We start from the raw sequence: 15,132 nt of genomic DNA on the forward strand, positions 1-15,132 counted from the left end.
GCTTTGCTTCCAATTTGATTCAAAGTTGAATACAGAAAAGAAAGCTTTCAGCATATATGTATAAAAACTCTCATTACAGTATCTATAGTGTCCCTAGGGTCAGGAAATTGCAAAACATGCTTTGTGGTCCTGAGGAATATTAAATATTACTGTTGATTAGGGCTGTGGCTGATTTTTGATTCAGCAGTTGACCACATTTTCATAAAAGCAACTCAGAAATGCAGAGTCAAACGCTATTTGGAGAATTAGAGTTTATTGATAGTCTAAATTAGAACAATGCGAAAATGCCTGCACATAATGTGCTAAGTGATACCATGTACTAATAGCAGGCTCCCCTTTAAAAAAAAAAAGCATCAGCTACCAAACTATTTTTCTTTGTGGTACTGAAAGGTCATTAGATTTCTGATTTCTACTAAATCACCATATTATTTTATTACACAAAGATGAGTTATTTTTAATTAATATAAGAACAAAAGAAAAATTGGAAAGATTCTTTGGGTAGTATAATAATCACCCAAGGAGCAAAAAAAAAAAAAGAAACACTTTGGAATATTCTAAAAATAAATGTGCATAATTAGCATCTGGACGAAGGCCACACAGCTAAGCTACATTTCCCAGAAAGTGATCTTTTTCATCACAGCATAGAAATATTCATTACTGGGGCTGGCAAAACTATTGCCACGGAGTAGAGTCAGATGGGTGATCTAAATAATTAAAGCTTGAAACCCAGAGAGCTGAGTTCAGGAGAATGTCCCCATGTGGGAGGGGGTGCCATGCGAGAGGGAGCGCTCCAGCAGGGAGGAGGAAGCAACAGAGGAGAACCTTGGTTTCTTAATTTGAATGGTAAAAAAAACCACCTTATCAAGTCATAGGAAGAATGGGATTCTTTTTGATTTAAAACCAATCTGGCATGTACAGCACGATATCTTCAGAGCAACTATGTTCATTTCTGAAAAAGTTTTGGTCTGAGAAAGACATGGAGGAAATATACGAAAGGCTCATTGCAATATGCATTTTTATTTTCAGTGGCTACAGGCTTTGGAAGTAGCTCCTTCGTTACAGCCAAGTTTAATTATCACGGATTTCTTTTTTCTCTGAAGGCATAAGGAACTGGTGTGTTTTTCTTGAATGACATAAAAGTCCACTAGTGTTAGTGTGTTGAGTGGCTCAGTCGTGTCTGACTCTTTGTGGCCCCACTGACTGTAGCCCGCCAGGCTCCTTTGTCCATGGGATTTTCCAGGCAAGAATACTGGAATGAGGTGCCATTTCCTTCTCCAGGGGATCCTCCTGACCCAGGGATTGAACCCGTGTCTCCTATGTCTCCTGCCTTGGCAGGCGGATTCTCTACCCCGAGCGCCACGTGGGAAGCTGTAACACCATGTATGTGTGTGTGTGAGTTGCTCAGTCACAGAATACTGGAGTGGGTTGCCGTTCCCTTTTCCAGGGAAAGTAACGCTAAGCTTACACAATGGATACGGAAGCAACAGAAAAAGGCTTTCCCTGCAGTGCTCGGGCTTTGTAATTCTAGAAATGGCTCCTGTATCCACAGGTGATGTAAATGTTTGGTGTCTTCAAAAATAAGTGAGTCATGGACAGAGTAAACCATCACCCAGGTGACCATTCCTTTGCACACAGCAAAACTCTCAAGACCAGCACGCTCCATCACACGCAGTGGGAATCTTCCTTAGCCCAGACTGACAGCTTTTCTCTCCGCTCAATGGTTAAAAAGGGAAAATGGGAAAAACCCTCCTCCTATTCCACATTTAAAATGTCTGTGGATGATAATCAAGATACCATAGACTCAACGGCACTGGATGATTCGTTTTTGCATTTATATAAGCATTTCTTTGCCTGTCGTTTTTAACACCCCTGTGGGCACCAGAAAGGTGAAATTGCACCAAGATCAAAGAATACTTTAAATAATAAATGTTTTATATCTACTCTTTCAGCAAAATAGTGTGTAAGTAGGAGACACATCTTCAGTTTTATAATTTAGGCTTCCGCAATTAACCCTGATAATTCAGCTTCTCTTGACTATAAAGAGAAGGTTGTCATTTGTGTTTTCAGCTAAAAGAAAGAACTGGTTTTGTTGATGTTACAAACTGGTTTCACACTGAGTCTTAGTCAAAATGCAATGAACTAGTGTTCATTAAAATAAACTTCCATTTTCCAGCTTCTTTGACTAAATATTTATTCTTACTAATTTTTCTGCTTGGGAGATGATATAAAGGGATTGTCTATAGCTTTCCATTTATATTTTTATACTTTTGTATTCCTTAAAGATTATGACTAGTTGAATTGTGGTTTGTTGATTTTCCCCCTGCTTCTTAATATTTGAATTTAGCCTTAAAAACTTTAATTTCAGTAACACAGCACAAATACTGACTGCACAATAATAGAAGAATGTTCTTTTAGTTGTAGGATATCCCTGAGTATCAAAACCGAAATTCTATGTAATGTATATCATCATGGGCTATAGTGAATAATACACAGTATCTTTCGAGTGTTGTATATTTGAAAGTTACTAATAGTCTTTAACACATTACTGACCAGAGACATATTAACACCACAGGCATTAGTTTCTAAAAAAAAATCCCCCAGTCAATAATATGTTAAAGGGCTTCATCACAAGCAAGACATTTTAAGCATGAGTAGTGGCTGGATGGCATCACTGACTCAATGCACATGAGTTTAGGTGAACTCCGGGAGTTGGTGATGGACAGGGAGGCCTGGCGTGCTGTGATTCATGGGGCCGCAGAGTCAGACACGACTGAGCGACTGAACTGAACTGAACTGGGTGATGGATGGGGGTCTTCCCTGGTGGCTCAGACAGTAAAGAATCTGCCTGCAATGTGGGAGAGCTGGGTTCGATCCCCGGGTCAGGAAGATCCCCTGGAGGAGGGATTGCAACCCGCTCCAGTATTTTTGCCTGGGAAATCCCATGGACAGAGGAGCTTGGGGGGCTACAGTCCATGGGGTTGCAAAGAGTTGGATATGACTGAGTGACTAAGCACAGTGATGGTTGTTAACTAAACTTATGAGTAATCACCTCACAATATATACATATATCAAATCAACGTGCTGTAAACGTAAGACTAATACACTGTTACGTATAAATGGTGTAAGTGTTAGTTGCTCAGTGGTGTCTGACACTCTGTGAATCCATGGACTGTAGTCCGCCAGACCCCTCAGTCCCCAGAATTCTCCAGGCAAGAATAATGGAGTGGGTTGCCATTCCCTTCTCCAGGGGATCTTCCCAACCCAGGGAAAAACCTGTGTCTCCCACCTAACAGGTAGAGTCTTTACCAGAGAAACCTGTTAAATGTCAATTATATCTCAATTAAAAAAAAAAAAAAAAGAAAAAACCCACCAAAATTGTAATTTAGTAGCCTACGTTTGATAGGCAGCCAAAACTCTCTTCTCTTTCTTGAAGGTTTATCCTGTTTGACTTTCTTGGGGTCTGTATCAAATGCACAGGGCTCCCCCAAAGAGTCTTGCCAGGTTACAAACCAAAGAGATGACCTCACAGGGCTGTTCGCATCTGACATGTGAGAGGTCAGCTTAATGTTCCAGAAGAAAACCCTAATCAGTATCCTGCAGCACACCCAGAGGAGAGCAAGCCGTGTCGCCGAGCCCAGCCCGTACCTTGGTAAACATGGGCTTCCCATGCTGGGTGACCATCGCACACTGGTCACAGTCCACGGTGATGGACGAGTTGTGGTAGGACTCTTTCGAGTGTTTGAGAACGTAATACAGGTCGGTCACCCCTCCTTCAAACACAGTGCTAAAATAACGAGGGATGAGGGTCCTGCCGATAGCTGGAAGAGACATGCAGAGAAACAAACCATTAACAATAATATCCGGATGGTCCCATATACCCCACACCACGGCCAGACCTCCAACTGGATACAGATCATACCAAGAGGCAAATTTTTTCTCGTTACCAACTGCCATATCCTTTATGGCTTACAGGTAATAAAATAAAATCTCTAAGTATTCACAAAAAATTTATGCAACCATCTTTCCAGATTTGGCATTCATCAATAATTTAAGAGTTAGTACTTAAAACATAAAGGGGGAAATGCTGATGACTTTTGACCACATAGATATTCTTTAAGTTAACATATTTTCAAAAAATAAAACATATCCAATTCACTTGGACTTTTCAATGGATTGCACACCGGTTACTCAATCATGTTTTATTATTATTAGTAGTAGTCATAGTAATATAAGTTTTGATAATGTAATGCTTTGTGGGCTATGAATTATTTTTGGGCTTCACTCACTCATTGGATCTTCAGCACAAAGTCAAGAGAATAAGGAACTATAAGAAACACAAAGATTATTACAAAAGAAAAAGTTATTAGGAATGTTTGAAAGACATGTGACTTATGAGTAGATAACTGGGGTGTCTAACGTCAAATCTGCAAATGCCCGTAGGAGTTTGGGATGGACATGTACACACTGTGATATTTAAAATGAGTGACCAGCAAGGCCCTACTGTATGGCACAGGGAACTCTGCTCAACTTTGTGTGGCAGCCTCGATGGGAAGGGAATTTGGGGGTGAATGGATATTATGTATATGTATGGTTGAGTCCCTTTGCAGTTCACCCGAAACTATCACAATATTGTTAATCAGATGCATTCCAATATAAAATAAAAACTTTAAAAAAATCTGCATACATTGAAACACTTTCCATCACCATGTCTCAAACTGCTTTAATGAATGGATATCTTTAACAAGTGATCCCTATCTGTATACAAAGAAATCCATACCTACGTGAATGTGCACTGCTCTATCTGCTTCTGGAGTTGAAAGAAAATCTCTTTCCAGAATCAAAGGGCCATCTTAAGAAAACCTGATACCTTCTACTTGGTCTAGATTGGTCTCTTTCATTCTGCATGTCCTGTCCTGTCCCATTTTAGTTTGAGCGGTTCGTAAGTAGCTGGGTCTCTCTGATATATGATGCTTAGAAACAGCTAACAAGCCCTTGCTTTAGCAGAGATTTCAAATCCTCTTACCCTGAAAATCCCAACTCATAATATCAGGAATTTTGCCTATGTGCAGATTTTGAGGCAAAGTACTAAAGCACTCTCAAGTGATTCAAGGTTTTAATAAATCTCTTACATTCACTATATAAGGCTTCCTGAAAGACAAAAATAATATTTAAGATAAATACATTACCAAAGAGTGCTTTAGTAGGAAAGATCATGCAATCATCACTTGAATGCTTAAAAATGTTTAATTTCATTTTAAAAGAATCAGTATTAATCCATTTCGTATGAATCTATATCTCTTTTGTACACGGATTTGGAAAAATACTATGAAAAGAATACTCTGCCAAATGTTTTCTGAAGTGATCGCTAAAGAATCCCAATGTGAATGCCTAGTCTCTGAATAACTTATATAGTTGTTATTGCTTCATATTTACTGCAGTGAAATCAATCAACAAGTGTGTGCTGAATATTCCAGGATCTTTGGCAATTTCATCCTAAGTAATCCTTATACATACACTTCCTAAATACTGCCTAATCCCCAATAGTGCATGCTTATTTGCTAAATATAAAATTCAAATAAGAGTCATTTGAGTCCGTCATATCCTTAAACATATGCATAGCTGATACGTCATAAAGAAAACTTTGCTAATATGAAAAACCTTATTGTACTTTGCTAAACAGCTAAAATTAATTAAATGCATTTCAAATATTCCAAGTTAAAACTAATTACCATAAATCAGCTCTAGCAATTTTGACATTTTGGGATATGTACTGTGGAAAGTAAACACACACCATAAAAATATAGATGTGGGGTGAAAATATTTCACTACAATATCCAAGGAATTGTCACATTAAAAAGGTTATGCAAATAAACATCACTGGATTAGCCACATTATCATTTATTCATGAATCATGCACAATTTAATTTCTCTGTAGTAGTGTTTGCTATATGTAAGCATTATTTTCATTCATAGTTTAAGGAAATTCAAATGGGAAAAAAGTTCAAAATTCCTTAACTTTCAATTGAAATTTTTCAATCTTTTTTTTGTGATAAAAGTCACATAAAACACAGCATACTATTTTAAAAGTATGTTCACTTTGCTGGGCAGCTCTCACCATCACCCACCTCCTCAAGTTTTCACCTTCCTAAACTGAAACTCTGTCCCCTTTAAATACTGGCTCCCCTCCCCGCCTCCTGATCCCTTGTTCCCTGGCATCTAATATACTTTCTGACTCTATGAATTTGACTACTCTAGGTGACGTGTATAAGTGGAATTATAGAGTATTTGTCTGCATCTAGTATATTCTCTCTGACTCTAGATAATGCACAAGCTCTATACTCAATAGACATAGAGGGTGTCGACTTTGCTTCACTGAATCCTTTCTGTCACTGAAGGAAATGATTGTTAGGGATACCTGAGGGTTGTTTTCAGTCCCGAGTCCTTTGTGGGACTAGCTCTACCATTTTCCCACTGTCTGACTTGGACCGTCACGCACAAGGCTCTGGTATCCTCCGTGGTAGACTAGCTACTCTGATGACCCCAGTGAATCACAGCAGTGGGATTCACAACCTTACGTATGTAGCCTCCTCTTTTCAGATCAGGCCTGGATCCTGTGTTCTGCTTTCATAAATAGAAGGTGGCTTACTTCACTCTGTATAAGCTCTAGGTTCATCTACCTCATTAGAACTGAGTCAAATGCATTTTTTTATGGCTGAGTAATATTCCACTGGGGCTTCCTAGGTGGCTAGTGGTAAAGAATCTGGCTGCCAATGCAAGAACACATAAGAGATTCAGGTTCGATTCCTGGATCGGGACAATCTCCTGGAGGAGGGCATGGCAACCCACTTCAGTATCCTTGTCTGGAGAATCCCCATGGACAGAGGAGCCTGGTGACTTCAGTCCACAGGGTTGCAAACAGTGGGACATGACTGAAGTAACTTAGTAAGCACGCATGCGATATCCCACTGTGTATATGTATCACAACTTCTTCATCCATTTATCTGTTGATGGACACCTAGGTTGCTTCCATGTCCTAGTTATTGTAAACCGTGCTGCAGTGAACACTGGGGTACATGTGTCTTTTTCAACTACAGTTTTCTCAGGATATATGCCCAGTATTGGGAATGCTGGGTCATAGTGTAGTTTTATTCCTAGTTTTTCAAGGAATCTCTGCACCATTCTCCATAGTGGTTGTATCAATTTGTAGTCCCACCAACAGGGCAAGAGGGATCCCTTTTCTTAGCACCTTCTACAGCATCTGGTTTTTGAAGATTACACAGAGTGAAGTAAGTCCAGAAGAGAAAGACAAATATCCTATATTAATGTATTTATATGGAGTCTAGAAAGAGGGTACTGTTGAACCTATCTGCAGCAGAAATGGAGAGACAGACACAGAGGACTGACTTGTGGACACAGTGGGGGAAGGAGGGGGGGACGGATGGAGGGAGCACTGACGTATGTGCAGTACCATGTATAAGACAGACAGTGAGAACTTGCTGCATGATGCCGGGAGCTCAAACCCTGAATTCTGTGACAACCTGGGGGGGGGGCAGAATTAAAAGGTGTTTGCTCCTTGGAGGAAAAGCTATAACCAACCTAGACAGCATACTAAAAAGCTGAGACATTACTTTGTTGACAAAGGTCTATCTAGTCAAAGCTATGGTTTTTCTGGTAGTCAAGTATGGATGTGAGAGTTGGACCATAAAGAAAGCTGAGCACCGAAGAATTGATGCTTTTGAACTGTGGTGTTGGACAAGACGCTTGAGAGTCCCTTGGACTGCAAGGAGATCCAACAAATCCATCCTAAAGGAAATCAGTCCTGAATACTCACTGGAAGAACTGATGCTGAAGCTGAAGCTCCACTACTTTGGTCACCTGATGCAAAGAGCTGACTCATTAGAAAAGGCCCTGATGCTGGGAAAGATTGAAGGCAGGAGGAGAAGGGAATGACAGAGGACTGAGATTGCTGGATGGAAATCACTGTCTCAACGGACATGAGTTTGAGCAAGCTGTGGGAGATGGTGAAGGACAGGGAAGCCTGGCGTGCAGCAGTCCTTGGGGTCGCAAAGTGTCGGACACGAGTGAGTGACTGAACAACAACAGAGCGGTGGCATGGAGTCGGGGGAGGGAGGGGGGTTCAAGGGGGAGGAGACATGCCTATATCTGTGACTGATTCATGTTGATATATGGTAGAAACCAACACAGTATTGTAAAGCTATTATCCTCCAATTAAAAAAAAATAAATTAAAAAATATATAGAAGGTGGCACGAGTAACCTTGTGTCTGTTGGGGCCCAAACTTGAGAAGGCCTAGACGCTTCCACTTTGAGCTTAAGGGAAAAACTGGTTGCTATGTGCAAAGTCCAACTACTCTTTACAACTGCCATCCTGCAAGAAGCCCAACCTAGCCGCGTGGAACAGTCGCATGAAGGGGAGAACAAAGGACAACATCCCCAGTTGAGCATCCAGCCAACAGCCAGCAGTAGCTTGCATGAGGAAGGATGTTCTGGACACTTGAGCCCCCAAAGAGCTGCCCTGAGTGTGTCTCACATGGATCAGAAGCGAGCTGCCTTCCAGAGACTTTGCCCAAACTGCAGAATCATGAGTGAATAAAACAAGCGTCTTGGGGCATTCCTAAGTCAGTAATGGACAATCACAGCAGACTTTCAATCTCTTAGGCTACAAAGATGGACACATTAGAATTCTTCCCTGGAAGAGGATAGTTTTGCCCCTAAAAGCATGTGAATTGTAGAGATGCTGAATTCTGTACAGAGGAAGCAGATAAGAGAGACTGACTCTGTGGACTGATGTGGGGCTCATCTTAGCTGGGACAGAAGCCCGCTCCATCTCTTGGAGGTCCCACTTATGTGAAATATGGACCCCCACTTTTTTGCTCGAGTTTGTGTTAGATTTCTGTGATTAGTAAACAGAGATATCTTGATTAATGTTGTCCTGTTTCAGCATGGAATAAAGGAGGGGACACACAAAATAAAGAGGAAGTGATAAGAAAAAGTTGTCAAAGACTGTATCTGTATTTTAATTGTTGCTGTTACAAACTTGGGCTTCCCTGATGGCTCGGTGGTAAACAATCCACCAGCCAATGCTGGAGACACAGGTTCGATCTTTGGGTTGGGAAGATCCCCTGGAGAAGGAGATGACAAGCTAATCTAATTTTCTTGCCTGGGAAATCCCTTGGATAGAGGAGCCCGGGGGGCTACAGTCCATGGGGCTGCAGAGTTGGACGTGACTTAGCAACTAAACAACAGCAACAAACTTAATGCCTTAAAATCCATCTGTCTATCTATCCTCTATTATTTATCTATCATCTATTACTTATCTTATAGTTCTGATAGTCTGACGTGGGTCTTGCTGGGCCCAAATTAAGGTGTCAGCAGGGCTGTGCTCCTTTCTAGAGGCTCTAGGGAAGATTCACTTTTCCTGCTTTTCCAGCATCCACAGCTCTCTCTTACTGCCTGACTGTGGCCACTTCCTCCATCTTCAGAGTCAGCAACGGTGGACGGCCTCTACATGGTCTCATCCTCGCCTCCTCCTCTGCCTCCCTCTCCCACTTCTGAGGACCCTCATGAGTGCTGTGTGCACGTGTGTGTGCTCAGTCACTTCAGTCGCTGAGTCTTTGCAACCCCATAGACTGCAGCCCTCCAGGCTCCTCTGCCCATGGGATTCTCCAGGCACAAATACTGAAGTGGGTTGCCATGGCCTCCTCCATGGGGATCTTCCTGAGCCAGGGATCGAACCCAGGTCTCCTGCATCTCCTTCACTGCAGGCAGATTCTTTACCCACTGTCACCTGGGAAGCCCCCTGAGTGCACTGGGCCCACCCAAATAATCCAAGATCATTGCCCACCTCAAGATCCCTCATGTAATCGAATCTGCAAAGTTCATTTTGCCAAAAGGTAATGTCTTCATAGGTTCCAGGGGTTAGGACTGAACTTTTCTGGGAGGCTGTTATTCTGTCTGCCATCAAAGAGCTTCTGTTCTACCAGGGAGTGGAGTCAAAAATACAAGACATGCATGCACACTAGATACAACATTTAATGTACAATGAATGGGAAAAGAAACCAGAAGAAAGAATTGCATGTGTTTGAGGAACCGGCTCTATAACACATTCATTGATCTCCTCTATAAACCTTTACTGAACCCAGAGTAGGTGCAGAGCTCCTTGGCAGGTGCTGGAAACACAAAGATAGATTTTTTTCCTTGTCTTAACACCTCATTTCTAATAACAAATATCTAAGTATCTGTAACATAATGTAAAAATAAAGTTAAAAAATAGATTTGTGATTTTGAACTTTGCCGTTTTCTTCTGAATCCTGAATTTGATGTACAATTTTATTACTTTTGAGGCACTAAGATTAAAATGTCCTTTTAATTTAATAAATGGTGCATCCACATTGCACAGCCTAATATAAATGGCTTTAAAGTGAACATTTCAGATTTAGACCCCGTGGTCCCCTAATTCATCAGCCACACCAATTCGGAATCTATTTAAGTTGTGTACTGTCCCACTCATAAGCTATACCTATGCTTTACATTGATACATTAATCCTTGGAATAGAAAATAATTTAAATATTGATATGATAAATCTACATTTGTGCCTCCATGAAAGGGATTGTATCTTTCAAATATACTTGAAAAGAGATTAAGATTCTAATAATTATAAAAGTGATTCTATTTTTCTAACACATTTAAGTCAAAGCTCCAAAAAACTGGAAAGAGAAAGTATGGAGAGTCAGATAGCATGAGAAGATTTTCTGTGACATGTGAGTGGAATACTGTATATGTTATTTATCCATGTGTCTATGAAACAGAAAAGAAGATCACAGATTAAATTATTCAGGAGTCTGAAATGTGTATAAAGAATGTTTAAACAAGGCTCTACCTTGTAGGTAAACATGATTAGTTCAGAATAGCTAACAATTTGTGTGTGTGTGTGCGCGCGAGCGCTATTTGCTCAGTCGTGTCTGACTCTGTGATCACGCGGACTGTAGCCCATCAGTTCCTCAGTCCATGGGAATTCCCAGGCAAGAATACTGGAGTGGGTTGCCATTTCCTTCCTCAGGGAATCTTCCCAACCCAGGGATTGAACCCCGGTCTCCTGCACTGCAGGCCGACTCTTTACCATCTGAGCCACCAGGGAAGCCCATTATCCTAAGGTAATTTGGGTGCTGAGCTCTGAATTCCAGTTCCTTGGGAAGTTTTTCCTTGTTGTTCTGTTTGTCCCCAGGCATTGGCCCTTCTTCCCCAGAAATTCTTGCTGTGAAAATTGGAGGGCTGATGGAGCTGTGGAGGCAGGATCTAGCTTCTCTTTTTTTCTCGTAGGGGTTACTTGTAGACATTAAGCTGATACCCGTAGATATTAGCTGATTTCCCCCTATTTAGAAACTAAATGGTACACATTGGTAGCTCTTAATCACTGAGAAGATATAAGCATCTGCCTTTTGGAGCAGTTTGTCTCTACTAATAATTATGAAATGTTTTTCTTAAACTCTTGAGGATGTTTAGAAGGAATTCACATGAAAGAAACTGTAAGAAAGAAATAATCACATGAGAAAACGTTCAAACTAGTAACCAAAACACATATTAAAATAAAATTTAAAAGATTAAAACATCAACCTGATGAGGTTGTGGTGAAATGAACATACTCAGATACTTCTAGGGAAATCAATGTAACAATTACTCCTAGTCTGGGGAGTGTCTAACTCTCAGATAGTTTATGAGATGTGATGCTAAGCTCTTGGTAAAGATCCTGGCTAAACTGAGGTTCTAATGTTCAGATCTTAAGCGCTCTGAAAACCATTGTCCAATGTGAAGACCTTTTGGTTTGGGGCCATCCCTTATATTCTAAATGTCTGTAACTTCACCTTTCAAAGAAAAATCACTCCAAAAAATGTAAAAGGTTGAGGATCCCAGTGAAAATGGGGAATAAGAGCGATGCATATAACTAACAATATATTAGGACCACTTCACCCTTGACAATTATTTAACTAGTGATTTTCTACCTCATTGGAAAAGGAAATCATGCTACCATACTGCACATTAGTGCTTTTAATTAGGCATAGTTAATTATTATTAAGCAATTGAGAACTATGATTTTTAAACATTTTTTCATAAACATGACAATGGATAAACTGATGGCCTAAATCTGAGTAGTTTTTATAGAGTTGTTCTAAAGCTGCAGTACCTCAAAAATTCAAAAGGAAATTCTACTAGAGATACCACTACATCGTAAGTGCAAAATTCTACTACATAACACACGTGAAGATTCGGTCAACTTGAGACTTCTCTGAATTCAGATGTTAGTAAATGCATTATGCTAACAGAACGGGAGTGCTCCTAGTTCTGAAGTAAACAACACTGATGTTTTTATTTATGGTACTTGTGACTTCATACATAGTAGCTCAGTTGTGTCCGACTCTGCAGCCCCATGAACTGTGGCCCACTGGAGCCTTTGTCCTTGGAATTCTCCAGGCAAGAATGCTGCAGTGGGTTGCTGGTTCCTCCTCCAGGGGATCTTCCTGACCCTGGGATTGAACTCGCATCTCCTGCGGCTTCTGCATTGACAGGAAGATTCTTTACTACTGAGCCACCAAATATAACTATATAACCAAAACAATGGAATTAAAACATACTTGAACTTTGATGGGGGTGATACAGGATTAAGGCAGATTCCTTTGTCTTGATGAAGGTAAAGCAAGCCCAAATCACTTGACTTTCATGAATTATTTTCATTGTCATGTACCTTTAATTACTTTTTGTAAACAAAGCAATCTGATTTAAACATTCTTCTTTCTTGCTATTTCAAAGATTCTTTCATTCAATATATGTTTATTAAGTACCTGCAATGGGCCTGACATTGTTCTAGGTGTTGGGGATAAATAGCAGACAGTGGGAAGACAGAGAATAAAATTGGTAGGGAAGGAAGGCAGGCTGGTTTAGGTTGGCTGGTCTGCAAGGCTGCAGTGGCGAGGTGTTGATGGACTGAGTCTAGGCTGGACAGGTCATGTGAGCATCTGGGAATGAAAAGGTCCTATAAGGCAAAAGCCCTAAGACAGAAACGAGCTGGAACTGAATGAGCCTGGTGTGTCCCAGGGTCAGAAGGAAGGAAGTGTGGTGGGACCATAGTCACGGAGAGTGAGATGACAGGTGAGCTCAGAAAAGGAGGTGGGGCCAGACTATCCAGAACCTTCTTGGCTGCTGCAAAGACTGGCAGCTCAATCTCAGTGCAGTTCACCTGACCTGCCTCTTGAGAAACCTGTATGCAGGTCAGGATGCAACAGTTAGAACTGGACATGGAACAACAGACTGGTTCCAAATAGGAAAAGGAGTACATCAAGGCTGTATATTGTCACCCTGCTTATTTAACTCATATGCAGAGTACATCATGAGAAACGCTGGGCTGGAAGAAGCACAAGCTGGAATCAAGATTGCCGGGAGAAATATCAATAACCTCAGATATCCAGATGACACCACCCTTATGGCAGAAAGTGAAGAGGAACTCAAAAGCCTCTTGATGAAAGTGAAAGAGGAGAGTGAAAAAGTTGGCTTAAAGCTCAACATTCAGAAAACTAAGATCATGGCATCCGGTCCCATCACTTCATGGGAAATAGATGGGGAAACACTGTCAGACTTTATTTTCTTAGGCTCCAAAATCACTGCAGATGGTGACTGCAGCCATGAAATTAAAAGACGCTTACTCCTTGGAAGGAAAGTTATGACCAACCTAGATAGCATATTCAAAAGCAGAGACATTACTTTGCCAACAAAGGTCCGTCTAGTCAAGGCTATGGGTTTTCCAGTGGTCATGTATGGATGTGAGAGTTGGACTGTGAAGAAAGCTGAGCGCCGAAGAATTGATGCTTTTGAACTGTGGTGTTGGAGAAGACTCTTGAGAGTCCCTTGGACTGCAAGGAGATCCAAGCAGTCCATTCTGAAGGAGATCAGCCCTGGGATTTCTTTGGAAGGAATGATGCTAAAGCTGAAACTCCAGTACTTTGGCCACTTCATGTGAAGAGTTGACTCATTGGAAAAGACTCTGATGCTGGGAGGGATTGGGGACAGGAGGAGAAGGGGATGATAGGATGAGATGGCTGGATGGCATCACTGACTAGATGGACGTGAGTTTGAGTGAACTCCGGGAGTTGGTGATGGACAGGGAGGCCCGGCGTGCTGCGATTCATGGTGTCGCAAAGAGCTGGACATGACTGAGCGACTGAACTGACTGACTGACTGACTGACTGACTGAAACAGCAGTTTCAGGCTTTAGCCAATGATGTGATCAGACGGACTTACTCTGTTTTTCAGTGTATTATATTATATTATGATCTGATGAAGTTGCTGCTTTTAAATGTGTCATCCACCTGTCAACACAGTTTCAAAGTGCCACAAAATTTTTTGTTCCTCCCAGAAATCTAATAGGCATTTTTCTTCCATTTTCTACCAGAAGACTTCTATACGACACCACCTAGCAGAGATGCTGGAGGAACAGTGCAGACTGTGATAAATCTCATCCCGCTCTTAGGGAGCTTTTGGTCAAGTGATTCTTAGAGCTATGAGTTCATTAATTAAGGACAAATATAATAGGATGCAACTCACGGCTCATTCTTGTTCTCCGTTGTTTATTCATTCCAGACACACAAATGGAACCCATACATATTTGCTGAATGAGTGAGTGCAATCCATGAATGGATTTACAGTTTAAAAGTTCCAAGAATTTACGTGTAAGACTTGCCTCATTTCACCTCATTTAATTCAACCAGTGATTGAGGGTAATCAGATAACTTTGGTTCATGATTTTTTTCAGCTATACCACAGAGTGTTTTTTCTCACTTATGTGCCTTTCATGATGGGCAAAATTCTTTATCTCTTTGTCCCACAGTTTTGATAATGACATTGTGCAAGGGAAGTCCACAGCCACTGCGGCACCTCTTACCACGAACCAGTACCCTATAGGTATGAAATTGAAACCCTTGAATAACTTCCAGATTAAATCCATGTCCTAGTTACTGTGCCTCATGGACACAGGCCAGTGTTGATGGGAAGAGTGAGGCGTCAGAGAAACACCCGAGCTGAAGGGTGAAAGTGAAAGTCGCTCAGCTGTATCTGACTCTTTGCG

At 41.1% G+C, this 15,132-nt stretch overlaps 1 protein-coding gene across 6 annotated transcripts in view; it reads right to left on the reverse strand.

Moving 5' to 3' along the window:
* The window catches only part of LDB2 (LIM domain binding 2), a 454,021-nt gene that overhangs the window by 76,675 nt on the left and 362,214 nt on the right, over nt 1–15,132 (reverse strand). For all 6 annotated transcript variants that reach the window (XM_010857301.1, XM_010857299.1, XM_010857300.1 and 3 more), the window contains exon 3: nt 3,646–3,818. In XM_010857301.1, the coding sequence (XP_010855603.1) occupies nt 3,646–3,818 (173 nt within the window). The remainder of the gene's footprint in view (nt 1–3,645; nt 3,819–15,132) is intronic.

This window comes from Bison bison, unplaced genomic scaffold (genome assembly GCF_000754665.1).
Source record: "Bison bison bison isolate TAMUID 2011002044 unplaced genomic scaffold, Bison_UMD1.0 scf7180017864379, whole genome shotgun sequence".
In the NCBI taxonomy this organism is placed as follows: Eukaryota; Metazoa; Chordata; class Mammalia; order Artiodactyla; family Bovidae; genus Bison; species Bison bison.